The 14942-nt window shown below is 42.2% G+C and overlaps 1 protein-coding gene and 1 long non-coding RNA gene across 3 annotated transcripts in view; one reads left to right on the top strand and one right to left on the bottom strand.

The window, feature by feature from the left end:
• Positions 1 to 14942, bottom strand: part of LOC137518595 (uncharacterized) — a 62295-nt gene that overhangs the window by 5197 nt on the left and 42156 nt on the right. The window lies entirely within an intron of this gene.
• The window catches only part of TMEM245 (transmembrane protein 245), a 93542-nt gene that overhangs the window by 48118 nt on the left and 30482 nt on the right, over positions 1 to 14942 (top strand). For both annotated transcript variants that reach the window (XM_068236667.1, XM_068236668.1), the window contains 4 exons: positions 6057 to 6139; positions 8179 to 8269; positions 9743 to 9841; positions 13148 to 13279. In XM_068236667.1, the coding sequence (XP_068092768.1) occupies positions 6057 to 6139; positions 8179 to 8269; positions 9743 to 9841; positions 13148 to 13279 (405 nt within the window). The remainder of the gene's footprint in view (positions 1 to 6056; positions 6140 to 8178; positions 8270 to 9742; positions 9842 to 13147; positions 13280 to 14942) is intronic.

Genomic DNA, 14942 nt, shown 5'->3' with positions numbered 1-14942 from the left:
AACAATTACTGTTAATCATTCAGTTTGTTCATTTTTCTTATATAACTTGCAATTTAACCACTTGACCACTGAAGGGTTTTACCCCTTTAGGACCAGAGCAATTTTCACCTGTCAGCACTTTTTCCCTCGTACAATTTATGGCGCCAATATTTTACTTAGAAATAAAGGTGCAATTTTCAGTTTTGCATCCATCACTATTTATAAGCCCACCAATAAAAAATAAAAAAAGTTATATACCCCCTTGACCCCCTTGACATAAATATATTAAAAAAAAGTTTAATCCCTAAGGCAACTATTTGTTTTTCTTTTTATGTACAATACCGTATTTTTCGGACTATAAGACGCTCCGGACTATAAGACGCACCAAGGTTTAGAGGTCAAAAACCAGGAAAAAAAATATGCTAAACCTGGTGCATCTATAGTACAGGGGCGTTTTGTAGATATTTTTTTCCCCAAGCTCCCTCTGTCCAAGCTACAGTAACCCCTGCTGTCCCCACTAGCTAGACTAAATACCCTACACTAACCCCTGATGCCCCCACCAGTTACTAAACTACACTATACCAGTATCACTACACTACATTAAACTAACCCCTGCTCCCCTCCCCCAGTAACACAACACTTGACTAACTCCTGCTTCCCCCACAAGTAACACTACAATACATTAAACTAACTCTTGCTTCTCCCACCAGTAAAAACGAACTAAACATTAAATCGTAAGGGTGGATGATCTCACCTATCCAGATGTCCATGTGGGAATCGGTGCTGTCTGTGTCCTTCTTCTCCAGCTGCTGAGGCGATCCTGATGGATTGTGCATCTGGGTGCAGGCCACTCCAGAGCAGGGCAGAAGTGTGATCATGGGCCTGGCATCCTCAACTTTAATTCCCAGTACTTGCTGCAGGAAGCCTCAGTGCGATCCTGGCGTCTTCTTCATTAACCCCCGGTACAGTACTTGCGACGGTGGGGGCAGCCTCAGTCTGATATCTGCATCTTTTCCACTAACCCCCGGCACTTGTATCAAGCAGACAGCTCAAGTGCGATCTCGACACGTGGCCCCTTAACCGCCGTTACTTGCGGCGGTGGGGGCATCCTCAGCGCGATGTAGCAACTTGCCTCTTAACTCCCGGCACTTGCAGCAGGCATCCTCAGCTTGATCGGGCATCTCCCCTCTTAATGGTAGTGCGGTGGGCATAAGAGCGGCAATCCCAGCGCTAGCCGCAGCCACTTTCAGTCTCGTGCCGGTGTACTCCCTTTGTTTACCGGCGCCCCCTTATGACGTAAGACGCTAGTACCGGAAGTACACCGGCATCGGGTAACGGCGGTTAAGGGGCCACGTGTCGAGATCGCACTTGAGCTGTCTGCTTGATACAGGTGCCGGGGGTTAGGGGAAAAGATGCAGATATCAGGCTGAGGCGTCCCCCACCGCCGCAAGTACTGTACCGGGGGTTAATGAAGAAGATGCCAGGATCGCACTGAGGCAGTCTTCCCCTTCGCAGGTAGCAGGGATTAAGAGGGGAGATGCCGGGAGGATCAGCTGGAGGAGGAGGAAACAGCGCACGGAATGGTAAGACCTTCCGCTGCGCAATGTCTATCAGCTTCAAAGGGGCACATTCGGACTATAAGACGCAGTGACTTTTTCCCCCCTCTTTTGGGGGGAGAAAAAGTGCGTCTTATAGTCCGAAAAATACGGTATATATTTGACCCCCCTTTTGCCTTCAGAACTGCCTTAATTCTACTTGGCATTGATTCAACAAGGCGCTAAAAGCATTCTTTATAAATGTTGGCCTATATTGATAGGATAGCATCTTGCAGTTGATGGAGATTTGTGGGATGCACATCCAGGGCACGAAGATCCCGTTCCATCACATCCCAAAGATGCTCTATTGGGTTGAGATCTGGTGACTGTGGGGGCTATTTTAGTACAGTGAACTCATTGTCATGTTCAAGAAACCAATTTGAAATGATTCGAGCTTTGTGACATGGTGCATTATCCTGCTGGAAGTATTAGAGAATGGGTACATGGTGGTCATGAAGGGATGGACATGGTCAGAAACAATGCTCAGGTAGCCCGTGGCATTTAAACGATGCCCAATTGGCACTAAGGGGCCTAAAGTGTGCCATGAAAACATCCCCCACACCATTACACCACCACCACCAGCCTGCACACTGGTAACAAGGTATGATGGATCCATGTTCTCATTCTGTTTACCCCAAATTCTGACTCTATCAAGACTCATCAGCCCAGGCAACATTTTTCCAGTCTTTAACTGTCCAATGTTGGTCAGATTGTGCAAATTGTAGCCTCTTTTTCCTATTTGTAGTGGAGATGAGTGGTACCCGGTGGAGTCTTCTTTTGTTGTAGCCCATCCGCCTCAAGGTTGTGCGTGTTGTTGCTTCACAAATGCTTTGCTGTGCATACCTCAGTTGTAATGAGTGGTTATTTCAGTCTACGTTGCTCTTCTATCAGCTTGAATCAGTCTGCCCATTCTCCTCTGACCTCTTGCATCAACAAGGCATTTTCGCCCACAGGACTGCCGCATACTGGATGTTTTTCCCTTTTCACACCATTCTTTGTAAACCTTAGAAATGGTTGTGCGTGAAAATCCCAGTAACAGCAGATTGTGAAATACTCAGACCGGCCCGTCTGGCACCAACAACCATGCCACGCTCAAAATTACTTAAATCACCGTTCTTTTCCATTCTGACATTTAGTTTGGAGTTCAGGTGATTGTCTTGACCAGGACCACACCCTTAAATGCATTGAAGCGACTGCCATGTGATTGGTTCATTAGATAAATGCATTAATGAGAAATTGTTCCTAATAATCCCTTAGGTGAGTGTGTGTGTATATACATACACTGTTTGGGTACTATGAGGGAGTGTGGGAGGGATATAGTTAATTTTAGAAGATATTTTTATTAAATAAAATGTGTTGTGATGTAGTTTTACCATTTGGCCACAAGATATCCTCAGTCATGATTTCCGATTCCGATGAGGACGGGGATCGGAAATAATGCGTGGCAGTGTAACAGCCGGGCGATACAATGACGCTGGCATCTAATAGATGCCAGCGTTCATTCATTAATGTCCCCGCTAACCAGCGGTAACGGACTTTTGCGGCCCTGGGACTTCAGGTGAAGTTTCCCAGGGCGTGATTATACTGCACCTGGTGCAGTAAGTAGTTAAAGGACAACTATTGTGAAAAATTGTAAAATGCATGTGTATGGATATGTAGAAGATGAGCATTTTTTTCAAGAATAACATGCACTATAAATTATTGTTTTCCCTAGCTTGCTGTCACCTTCAGTAGGCAGTAAAAATCTGACAGATCTGATAGGTTTTGGACTAGTCCATCTCGTCATGGAGAATTCTCAGGGGTTTCTTCATTTTCGAAAGCACTTACTGAAAGATAGTTGCTTAGTCCAACTTCCAAAAGAGCATGCACACAAGTAGGGAGGCTGGCCGGCATCCTTATGTATTTCCATACCTTCCAGAATGCTTTTCTAAAGAATAAAGGAAATACTGGGAATCCCTGTGAGGAGGTGGTCTAGTCCAAAACCTGTTAGATCTGTCAGATATGTACTGTAAGTTACAGTGACATAGAAGTATGGTAATTTATAGAGTATTATTTTATTTTAATAATAATACAATTTGGACTAGCGCCTGGCATCCCCCATAGCTGTCCTCCGCTTCCCCCTGGTGTCCCTCATGTTCTCCGCTGTGCCCTTCTGTCTTCCTGTATCCTCCTCTGTCTCCCAGCTCCATGCCATGCTGTATCCCTGTGTGCAGCTTCAGCCTATGTGGAAGAAGTACGGTAACTGGAATGACTGTGTTTTTACTAGAGTTGATGGTCTCGCAGGTGGGACTATGGCTCCGTCATTGGTGCCAATCACTGTACTCACTAAGTAGAAAAATAAGATACTTGTGTATTTTAATAGTTACCATTTTTTGCGATCCTGGTCCTGCATATGTAACCAGATATGATTGTACTTACAGGTAGTTATATTATGTATGTTAACCTCTTAATTGATGCATACGTCCAAACATGCTGTGTTTAGCGGGTGGTAATTCAACTTGACTGCCTTGTAAATACCTGTATCATTCTGCAAAATGCTTGGGAATCTTGCAGATGTTTGGGAGAAATCCTATCTAATCAGTCCACAGTGTTCTCCCCCAAAAAATGTTTCCAGCCGAGTGGCATGAAAAATTAGCCGGATGTGGCGAGATGAGAGCATGCATGGCTGGTGCTTCTCTGCTCAATTCTGCTTACAGCTTTGGAGGAGGTGAGCCGATGACAGCCAGGTGCTCACCAAAACTAGCTGGGTGGAGCACCCGGCTATAAGGGCCTGGGGAGAACACTGGTCCAGAATTGCTCCTATTAGTGTACTTAAAGAGGTAAACAAACATTTAAATAAAGCAAGTCCCCATCAAGTGGAGTTCCATACTCACAACTAGAGAATGATGCGCAATCCCCTCTGTTCAGCTCAGGGTTATCCCATCTGTCAGAGCAGTCACTTAGAGCCTAACCTAAAAGCAGTGTTAGCTTTGACCCTCTCTACGCACAGTATAACATCAATCCTTGCCCACCTTTGTGGTGAGAGAGGTTTATTTTTATTTATTTATTTGTTGTATTTATAAAGCGCCAACATATTACGCAGCGCTGGACATTAATTTAGGTTACAGACAATATTTAGGGGTGACAAACAGCAATATGACAATTCAGGAATACAAGAAAACCAGATCACACAGCACAGTATGCGTACAAGGTAATGCTTAGTCAGTCACTGGATGGGAGCATGGAGTTAGGCAAGTTAGGTTCACTCAAATGCATAGCATGGGTGCACAGTAATAGAGGTGCATGATCAGGTAGGACACAAAAGGAGTGAGGACCCTGCCCAAAGGCTTACAATCTAGAGGGAGAGGTAGGGACACGAGAGGTAGGGGACCAGAGTTCGGCTGTGGGTTTAGAGCAATTGTGAGGGGTGGTAGGCAAGAGTGAAAAGGTGAGTTTTGAGGGCCTTCTTGAAGGTGTTGAAGGAGGGGGCTGCCCTAATGGGTGGAGGTAGGGAGTTCCATAGTGTCAGAGCGGCTCTTGAGAAGTCTTGGAGGCGTGCATGGGACTGGGTGATGCGGGGGACAGTCAGGCGAAGTTCATTGGAGGAGCGGAGTGAGCGGCTTGGTGTGTATCTCTGAGTAAGAACAGAAATGTAGGTTGGACAGGTTTTGTGGATGGATTTGTAGGTCACACACAATATCTTGAATCTGATTCTGGACTGCATAGGAAGCCAGTGGAGGGATTCACGGAGGGGAGCCGCCCTGGTGGAGCGATGGGAGGAGTGGATAATTCTGGCAGCCGCATTCATGATGGACTGCAGTGGGGCTATTCGGGTCTTAGGGAGTCCAGACAGAAGGGCATTGCAGTAGTCGAGGCGGGAAATTATGAGGGCATGGATGAGGAGTTTGGTGGTGGCAGGGGTCAGGATCAGGTTGGTGCGGAGTTGCACAGCATTTAAATAGAGAGGGCTGGAGGCTGCCATCGCATTCAAGTTAGGTTCTGGGTGACCGGGATTACTCAACAGAATTAAAAAGGAGCAAGTAAAAGGTCTTTCCAACTGTGAGTATGGCAACCGTCTACATGGGGTCTAGCTATTTTTAAATGTTTTTTTCCCACTTCAAATACATCATATAAAATGGATATGGTGGTGATTCTTTGTTACTATCCTGTTTAGGATGACTGTACTTTCTCATTCATAGTTTTTATTAGATATTTGAAGCAGTATTGAGCATTTTCTGACCCATGCAACTTTATGCATCTGCTATTGTACAATCGAAAAAGCTTGTTTATTAACAAATGCCCATAAAAATTTGACAAGATTAGCGACATGCTTGTTTTTGATATTATTCAGACACTACTGCAGTCAAATAGGCCAGCAGGGCTGCCATGTAACTGGTATTGCTTAAAAGGAAATAAATATGGCAGTCCCCATATACTTCTCGCTTCATGTTCCCTTTAAGTTGCATTAAACTGTCTAAAATGTTTTCTTGTCAATTCTAATAGGTTCATGATGAAAGTGTTCATATTATTGAAGTGGCCAGCAATCTAATAAATGACACCATTTCCAACCATCCAGAATGGGCAAAGTAAGTAACTTAGTTGTTCTATATACTGTAGACCTTTACCATTTTGTTTATAACTACAGCTCTAATGCAAGTTTTAAATACAGCTCAAAACACTATGCTTAATGACAAGCTCTCTGTGAATAGGTACAATAAATTGATTAGGAATCTTAGGGGTTGATACAGTAAAAGTAGTTAGTGTGTTATGGCATGTGTTATGTATATCTTTATCTCATAATGAGACTGTTCAGTTGGGAATTGCACAGGGATGGATAAAAACTTTGTTGGAATGATTTCACCTTACTACCTGTTGATGACGCAGAGAAAAAGAAAGAGGTGAGTTCTACAGTTGTCACAGGAAATGGGTCTGGGCCTCTTATAAAAATCAACAGCTTTTCTATCAATTGTGATCTCATTTGAGACCATTGTGAAAGTTATAGCTTTTAGCCATCCTAGCTAAAGTTAAAAAAAAGAAAAAGTTTTATCTCCTAGATTTACTTGCCTTAAAATGAGCTGGTAATCAGCTTTTAAATCCTGATGTCATCAATCGTATCTAGGTGCCTAGCATTTCCTTTACTCTTCTCAAGAGAAAACTTGGACTTTCTACAAGTAATATCTGTGCTATCCCGCCTCCTAAGCCTCTCAATTGGCTAGAGAGTCTGCCGTCACAGTGATGTACCAATAATAAGCTGTCTAATCATGCATGCAGCACCGGGTCCTCCGTGTGGCCTCCGTACTTCCGTATTGGTCCAGCTACTGTAACACCAGCAGCGTATGTGCGCTTAAAGGGGAACTTCAGCCTAAACAAACATACTGTCATTAAGTTACATTAGTTATGTTAATTAGAGTAGATAGGTAATATAATCTCTTACCCACCCTGTTTTAAAAGAACAGGCAAATGTTTGTGATTCATGGGGGCTGCCATCTTTTTGGTTGAAAGGAGGTGACAGGGAGCAGGAGACACAGTTCCAACTGTCCTGTGTCCTGATCACCCCTCCCAGCTGCACACCCTAGGCTTCGAATGTCAAATTCAAAATGTAAAAAAAAAAAAATTTGCACCAAAACAGCAGAACGAGAACAACAACATCAGAAATCCCATCATGCTTTGCACAGCATCAGGGGAAAAAAGCCCGGGCAGTTTTCTTCTGTGCAGCCAAAAATGAGGCTTGGATAAGAGAAACAAAATTCTGATGCTGTGAAACTGTTAAAGAAACATCAAGCCTTTTCAGTGCTGCTGAGTAGATTTTTAGTCTGGAGGTTCACTTTAATGATCAGCACGACAGACAGGTGACAGACATTTTCTGAAAACAAAATAAAGATAATCCTTATAGTCCTCGTAGTGCAGGTAAACTTTAATATTTTCGAACCAAGCACGCCACTGTTGTGTTTAGTTCTTATGAGTCCCTTAAGGTGGCCACATATTATACAATTTTATTGAATTTCTATTCAATTCAAGAATTACAATTGACTGAAACATTTGAAAAATCCGACCAATGTATAACACGTGTGTTCAGTTTTTCAGATTAAAACTCTGAAAAAACTGCTTAGGCCTATACATTAAGAAATAATCTACCCTACACCAAAAATGTTTGATTCTATCCTGTGTGGCCACTATTAGGGAGATTCATTGGGAAGAGAAAATGTAATACTTTTGTAATGATCATATGACTTCCTATCAACTTCACAGCAGTGATGACAAAAGGACTCTGAGCTTGCTCTTGTGCTGTAAACTGCAGCTCCATTGTTCAGTGGATGTGACAATGGACATAACTGGAGCCAACTCATACATTGGTTGGCATTCTTTTCACCTAAATGCTTGCAGTGTGGTGATCTTGCATGCATGGAAATTCTGAGTTAGGATGTAAGGGAAGCAATCGTCAAAAATCATAGTTTGCAACAGCCTCTTCTTGGGGTCAATACAATGATTATACCTTCAATAATCTCCACCTGTTCTATCATATGGTGCTATGCGGAGTTGTTCTTTAACATACATATCTCTATGCATAAAGCATTATGCCTATGCATGTATGCAGTCTTTCAACTTAAGATTTTTTGTTTTACAGTTGGTTACCTGAAGCTCAGGTTGTCCAGACAGCTCTCAACTCGGCTGCTAACAATGTTTATCAATATGGTAGAGAATGGATTACTAATAAGGTATGTAGTTATCCATTTGTGGCATGTAGCAGTTGTGGGTGTGTGTTTTTTCTATTGGGGCTTTTCGATTTGTAGATTGAATTTTAGGAGAGCTAAACTCTATTAGAAGAAGCAGCCAACATTACAGTAAGGTCAGAATATTAACAATATTTTTAGCGTTTTAAAGAGGATCTGTAACCTCAAAAAATCCCCTGGGGGGTACTCACCTCGGGTGGGGGAAGCCTCCGGATCCTAATGAGGCTTCCCACTCCGTCCTCTGTCCCACGGGGGTCTCGCTGCAGCCCTCCGTGCAGCCGTGACGTAATATTTACCTTCCTGGCTCCTGCGCAGGCGCTCTGACGGCTGTCGGCTCCGAACTACACGGAAATACCCGATCGCCGTCGGGTCTGCTCTACTGCGCAGGCGCAAGTTTCCGGCGCCTGCGCAGTAGAGCGGACCCGACTGAGATCGGGTATTTCCGTGTAGTTCGGAGAGGAAAGCAGCCACAGCGCCCCCGCTGGAGCCAGCAAAGGTAAATATTGAAATTACAGTCGGGCCTGTCGCCGGCTGTTCAGAGGGCTGCAGCGAGACCCCCGTGGGACAGAGGACGGCGTGGGAAGCCTCATTAGGATCCGGAGGCTTCCCCCGCCCGAGGTGAGTACCCCCCAGGGGATCTTTTTCATGTTACAGAGTCTCTTTAAATACACAATGTCTGATTTAATAAGGAGAACATAAGTGGTCTACTAAACATGGCATGGACTTCAAATTGTTTGCTGTCAGGTTGTTTGGGTCATAGGCAGAGCAGACCACAGTGAGAATTGTACAGTTCTAGTTGTTTACACAAACCTACACCGCACCTTAACATATTCTACTAATTCCAGATCGTCTGCTAAATTACTAGATAAAAGGAAGTAATAGTGGGGGGAAGGATTAATTGGGTATGTTCACTCTTTACTCTCTCAATAGCAGTGACCTAACAGATGCCACTGCTACTGATCGAGTGCAGTGATTGCTCCGATTATGGTGCCGTGGTCCCACCTGCAAGACCATCGATACCAGTAAGCAAAAGGAGCAGCAGGCAGCTGTGATTGGCCATTCTGGTGCCAGCACCCCTGCCTGATTGGTCACGTGCCAAAGTTTTCCCTCTGACTGGCCATGGTGATCTCTTGGCGATGATGGGGTTTTACCGTAGCATGCCTCGATAAGAGGTATATATCGACACCAAATGACGTGTGGATTAGGAGGGTAATGTGTATGCCAGGAAGGCCAGTGGGAGAGTGGAGAGGAGGCAGTTGCCAAGAGGCCTAAACTGTTTGTCCAAACACCCCCTGCTAGATTTTGCTCCCTAAATCACGTAATTCAAATGGCTTCATGTTAGGTTCACCCCGGGTATTCTACTTAGTCAAAAACTACTTTTAGCATGCATACTGCAGACACAAACCTTTTAATTGTAAATGTAACATTATTTAAAAATTAGTCTTAATTTAATTGCAGTTACATAAGGTACTGGGTGAAAAGGTCAACAACACAGAAATTATTGAAAAGCAAGTTCTTGAACTCTGGGATAGACTGTACCATTCCTGGATTACTAAGGTACTGGATGCTTTATGGAATGTTTGTATGTATATATATATATTTGACACTTTACTATATGAATCTTACCGTGTCATGACCATTACAGATGGCTACATGGTGCCACAAGTATACATCATTAGTATTGCTATAAAAACTGAAAATAAAAAAACTGCATGCAAGCCTGCCTTGTTGGCTTGATACACAAAGAATGAGCAATCACTTCAATTCACTACCTCATTCGGTGATACAGATGCTTGCATAACACCATTTCACTAAGGCTGTTATATCATTAAAAAGTAAAATTACTGACTAGTGGGGTTGATTATGAATTTGTGCGGTAAATACCTAAATAAATGAAAATTCGCAAAGATTATAGCATTCGGTAAACAAGTAAAATGTTTGTTAGCTACCGACCGGTCCAGGCTGTTCTTAAAATACCAATCGCCATGCGATAAACATGACAGTTTAAATGAGAAAGCTACTCGCCTCATTTGTTCCTATGCACTGCTGGGCCATCATAAAGAAGGGAAAAAAATCACGGAGCAAGAAACATTCAAACAGGCTTTTCTGTATCCCTTTAGACGAGCAGAACTATATGCTGATATACAGGAGAGGGGGGCCCTCCAGTGGCATGCATGCACATCTAAAGGCATGCAGGAAGCCATTTACTTTCTAGTAAGCTGTTACAACTCTGAAGCAGGAACGGCTCATGCAGATAACTTGGAGGAGAAGAATAGCAGCTTGCTGCCAAGACCTATTCCACAGCTGGTGAGATTTCTACATTATCAGACAGGTCTCAGTGAATGGAAGCAACATTATTTGGTATATTATCGATCTATTACCGCATGTGTGGAAATCTAATATTTCCATTTTATTTGGAAAGGTCTACAATATTGAATGCAGTATTTTACCAACCTAATTATTTTTACGAAACCGCTTTTAATGAATTAAAGCTATTATATTTGTAAAACTGCAGTCTTAGGGGCTAGGGCTACATAAGAGAAGTTAATACCTTGAGAGACAGAATGTAACGCTTTACAGCCACCTGTTTATCTTGCTACTCGCTGGCTTTAAATGAGGCAGTTTTGAATAAAAAAGTAGAATTTGCTATAAAAGAAGACAAAAGTAGCCAGACAAAACCAATCTAGTGCAATAGACCCTAGGTTCTCAACGTGTGGTACATGTACCCCAGGGGGTACTTCTGATGGTTCCAGGGGGTACTCTGGCTTGATATACTTTACTAGTTTCGCCTTTTGGACATGACTTTCACGTCCAAAAGGCTGCTGAGCGCGTTCGTGAACTCCTGCGCGATCTATAGCATGTGTTATTTTAAAGCTATAATGGCTGAAAACTGAAAAAATGATTTTTTCCATTTTTTTTCTTAATATTCCTGTTTAAAATGCATTTAGAAAAAAATAATTCTTAGCAAAATGTACCACCCAAACAAAGCCTAATTGGTGGCGGAAAAAAACAAGATATAGATCAATTCATTGTGATAAGTAGTGATAAAGTTATTGGCGAATTAATGGGAGGTGAAAATTGCTCGGATATATAAGGTGAAAAATGACTGAAGGTGGAAGTGGTTAACCAAGAAAAACAAATTTAGAGTTTTAGAAAGGAACTCTTAATTAAACACTAAAGCTATTTAAAAGCAATAGTAAATGCTTGGAAATTGTTTAGAACCAATTATCATGTACTACGATTAAATATATATTTATCAAGGGGTACTTGTAATAATATTTACTATGCCAGGGGGTACTTGGTGAGTACAGGGTTTTAAAAGGGATATACCGTATACAAGTAAAATGTTGAGAAACACTGCAATAGACCACTGGTAAAGATGATCAGTGGGATGCAAATATTCCAGATTTGCAAAGCTGGGCTTCTTGTATTATTATTATTTATTGAACTTATAAAGCACCAACATATTACACAGCGTTGTACAATAGATAAACGGAGTTGACATAAGTTAGGACATGTATAAAGCACAGACAAAGAAAAAAGTTAATGCATTGAGGGTGAGTGTCTTTGGTAACAAGAGTTTGTCATTGATCATCATTAATCACTAAAAAAGAGGTCAGGGACATTGTGGGGCACCTATAATCTTGAATTTCCACCAAGGCTATCAAGAATCATAGTCTTGAAGTGCAAAAATCAAGTTATTGTAAACAGTTTCAGTTTAGATGATCTAAGTGTTTGAATACTAGAAGGGTTAGGATCACCATATTTTTTCCCTTGGCCACATAAACAAAATTGTCAGTGATGTGCATATACACTTTGTTGATATTGGGATTAGGAATGCTAAACTTGCGCTTAATTTATCAGCTTCTTTTTTTGGCACCATGAAGCAGTTTCTGCTTCATTAGCATGGGAAGCGGCAAGCTAACTTACTTGTGACTTACCTAAGATCGTTCATTGCCAAGATGTCCTCATTGGTAACCAGCTATAAATCTAATTAGAAGGAAGGAAAGGAAGATGACATCCAAATAAAGAGGGATGAAGGAGGTTATAGGAGGCAGCAGAGGGTTATGTGACCATGTTTTTTTTTTTTGTTTTGTTTTTTAGATCTCCTGCACCAGATACATGGCTGCTTTAGGCTTCTACCTCCTGTGCAAAAAAACAGGCCTAGGGCACTCCAGCTTTGTTTATACTGAGGTGGTCAATGCGTTTATTCTTATGATAAATATTTCAATGGCTTGTGACACAATAATCCTCCTCTAAAGTTACGAACACCTACTGGATTAAATTCGGCTGTCCCGGCCAATAATGACCCCCTCTGCCAGGAATTCAGCATGTTTGCAGCTACCCCTGATGCCCCTCGACGTTGGCAAGCAGTCCACCTGGAGGATCAAATCAGCGAAGTGATGACTGCAGGCATTTGTCCTCCCCATTCACTCCACCTAATTTGCAATGCTCCTCGCGGGCTACTGGTCTGCCACTCCCCCGTCACTAGCCTGTACAGTCGTCCAAGGGATTAAGTCCCGATACCTCTCTGGTGACATGCCTCATACGTGTGTACGAGGCTTAAAGCTGTAACCTTAATTGTAGGAACACACTAGGCAGAATCGCATAAGCATATGTGCTATAGAAAATGCATATGTAATTCTGCCTAGTGTGTTCCTATCCTAAGTAGTCATGTGGCTTCCAGAGATAATTTAAGATCCCTCATAGGTGAAAGTCAAATGTTAAAGTACTAGGTTTTGCTGGAGTTCTGTATGAAAAAACAACAAAAAAATGCAACATGTTAATATTGTTTGGTGATGCCAAATTTTGACCTAGAAAATGTCTCATTTGATGATGTTGATGTTGTTGTTGTTGTTGTAGAATGTGACACATTCCAACAGAAACAAAGGTCAGAAAATGCCGATACAGCGTCAGAACAGTTGGCTTGGAGACATCTTGGATTGGCAAGATATTGCTTCGTTTGTTCACGAAAATATTGAAACTTTTCTTTCGGTGAGGTATTAATTTTTCATTTTCTAAGTAGTTTTCGCTGCTTGATAAAAATCTTTAAAGCTGTACTTACATCTGTGCATTGCTGAAGACCATGTGCTCCTATGCGCTAAGGTTAATGTTAATGCAAAGAATACACTGAAATGTGAAGCAAAAATGTGTATGATGTGAATGAAGATTAAGAATCACACTAGCTAGGGTACATTCTTGCAGGAGCAATAGTTTATACCATCTCCTCGGCATGTGTTTTGCACGACAGTCCCCATATAGGAACAAAAGAGGGAAACTGAGACCCCAGTATAGTGTAGTATGTACTGGCAAGTAATTGGTTATTCAAGAGTACGAAAGGATACTCACAAACCAGGATTACCTCAAAGGCAACCACTGTAAATGCAGGTGAGGAGATTAGACCTGTCCCCACTCAGGATTAGGAAGTCACTCTCTGTAGTAGGAAAAAAGGGGTTTTACCCCTCCACCAGGGGTGGACACAATATTTTATGTTGTAAACAGAGGCGCCAAAAGTATAAAATAAGCTAAAAAGGTTAAAAATGCTTGGAAGGCTGTGGTGGGCTTACCTCCTTAAAGCAGACACGAAAACTGTCAATTTCAAAAGACATAAATTTATTAATACACTCCACAAACTGTTGTAACATGTTTCCCAGGTATAGTCCTGCTTCTTCAGGCAATAAAAAGAAGCATATAACGGTGTGTGATTAGGGGTGCACCCTCACAGAGGCGCCTGGTGCATCCCTGATCACACACTGTTATATTCTCCTTTTTATTGCCTGAAGAAGCAGGCATATACCTGGGAAACTTGCTGCAACAGTTTGTGGAGTGTATCAATAAATGTATGCCTAATTTGGTTATCAAGAAGTAATTGCTCTCTAGAGGCATTCAAATGCACTTCTTATCCTTTTTATGGCAAGAAAAAAAGGTAATGCAATGGCAAGTTCAGAAATCATCTAGCTGCAAAGTTTGAATTACCTGAGGGCCCTTTTCCACCGCCTGTGCGCCAATTCAATTATCATAGCGCTCACATTTTGACGATTGCAAGGGCACCTCAATTAACTTGTATGTACAGTACTCTTAGTTTTGTTTTGTTTTTTGTGGGGGGGGGGGATCTATCCCTAATGCACATCACGCTGCATATTTCTTGCAATTCCAATTAGCCTGTATTCGTTTTTTCGATACCCGCTGTAAATCGCTGCTAAAAAATACGCTAGTTTCAAATGGTGAAAATTGCGTTTACAGCACGTTTACGATACCCATGGCAATTTTTTTTGGGGGGAAATGGCCCTGGGAGAACATTCCACAGTCCCATATAGTCATGCTGGGCAGAGACAATAGACCCTGCATTGAACAGATCTTAAGACAATGGTCAGGCATTACAGACTAGATGCATCATCTTATAGGCTTATTATTTAGTTCTAAAGTGACTTTTGAACCCTACCCTATTCCATTGTACTTAAGTTATTTGTGTTATTCTTGAGTGATGTCACTTTTTTTTTTTACTACTAAGGTGCTTGTTTGGTAACCTATTTTGTACACCCACTTTCTTTCTGCTGTATTTCCTGTCCAGAGGCTGGTGACAGGAGTATCTCTTGAAGATGATGTCCTGTGCCAATGCACCTACCTCTCCATCTGCCACAAGATTGACCATCAGATA

Source organism: Hyperolius riggenbachi, chromosome 5 (assembly GCF_040937935.1).
Source record: "Hyperolius riggenbachi isolate aHypRig1 chromosome 5, aHypRig1.pri, whole genome shotgun sequence".
In the NCBI taxonomy this organism is placed as follows: Eukaryota; Metazoa; Chordata; class Amphibia; order Anura; family Hyperoliidae; genus Hyperolius; species Hyperolius riggenbachi.
Note: the sequence above shows the minus strand (reverse complement) of the source record. Positions and strands in the feature narration are given on the sequence as shown.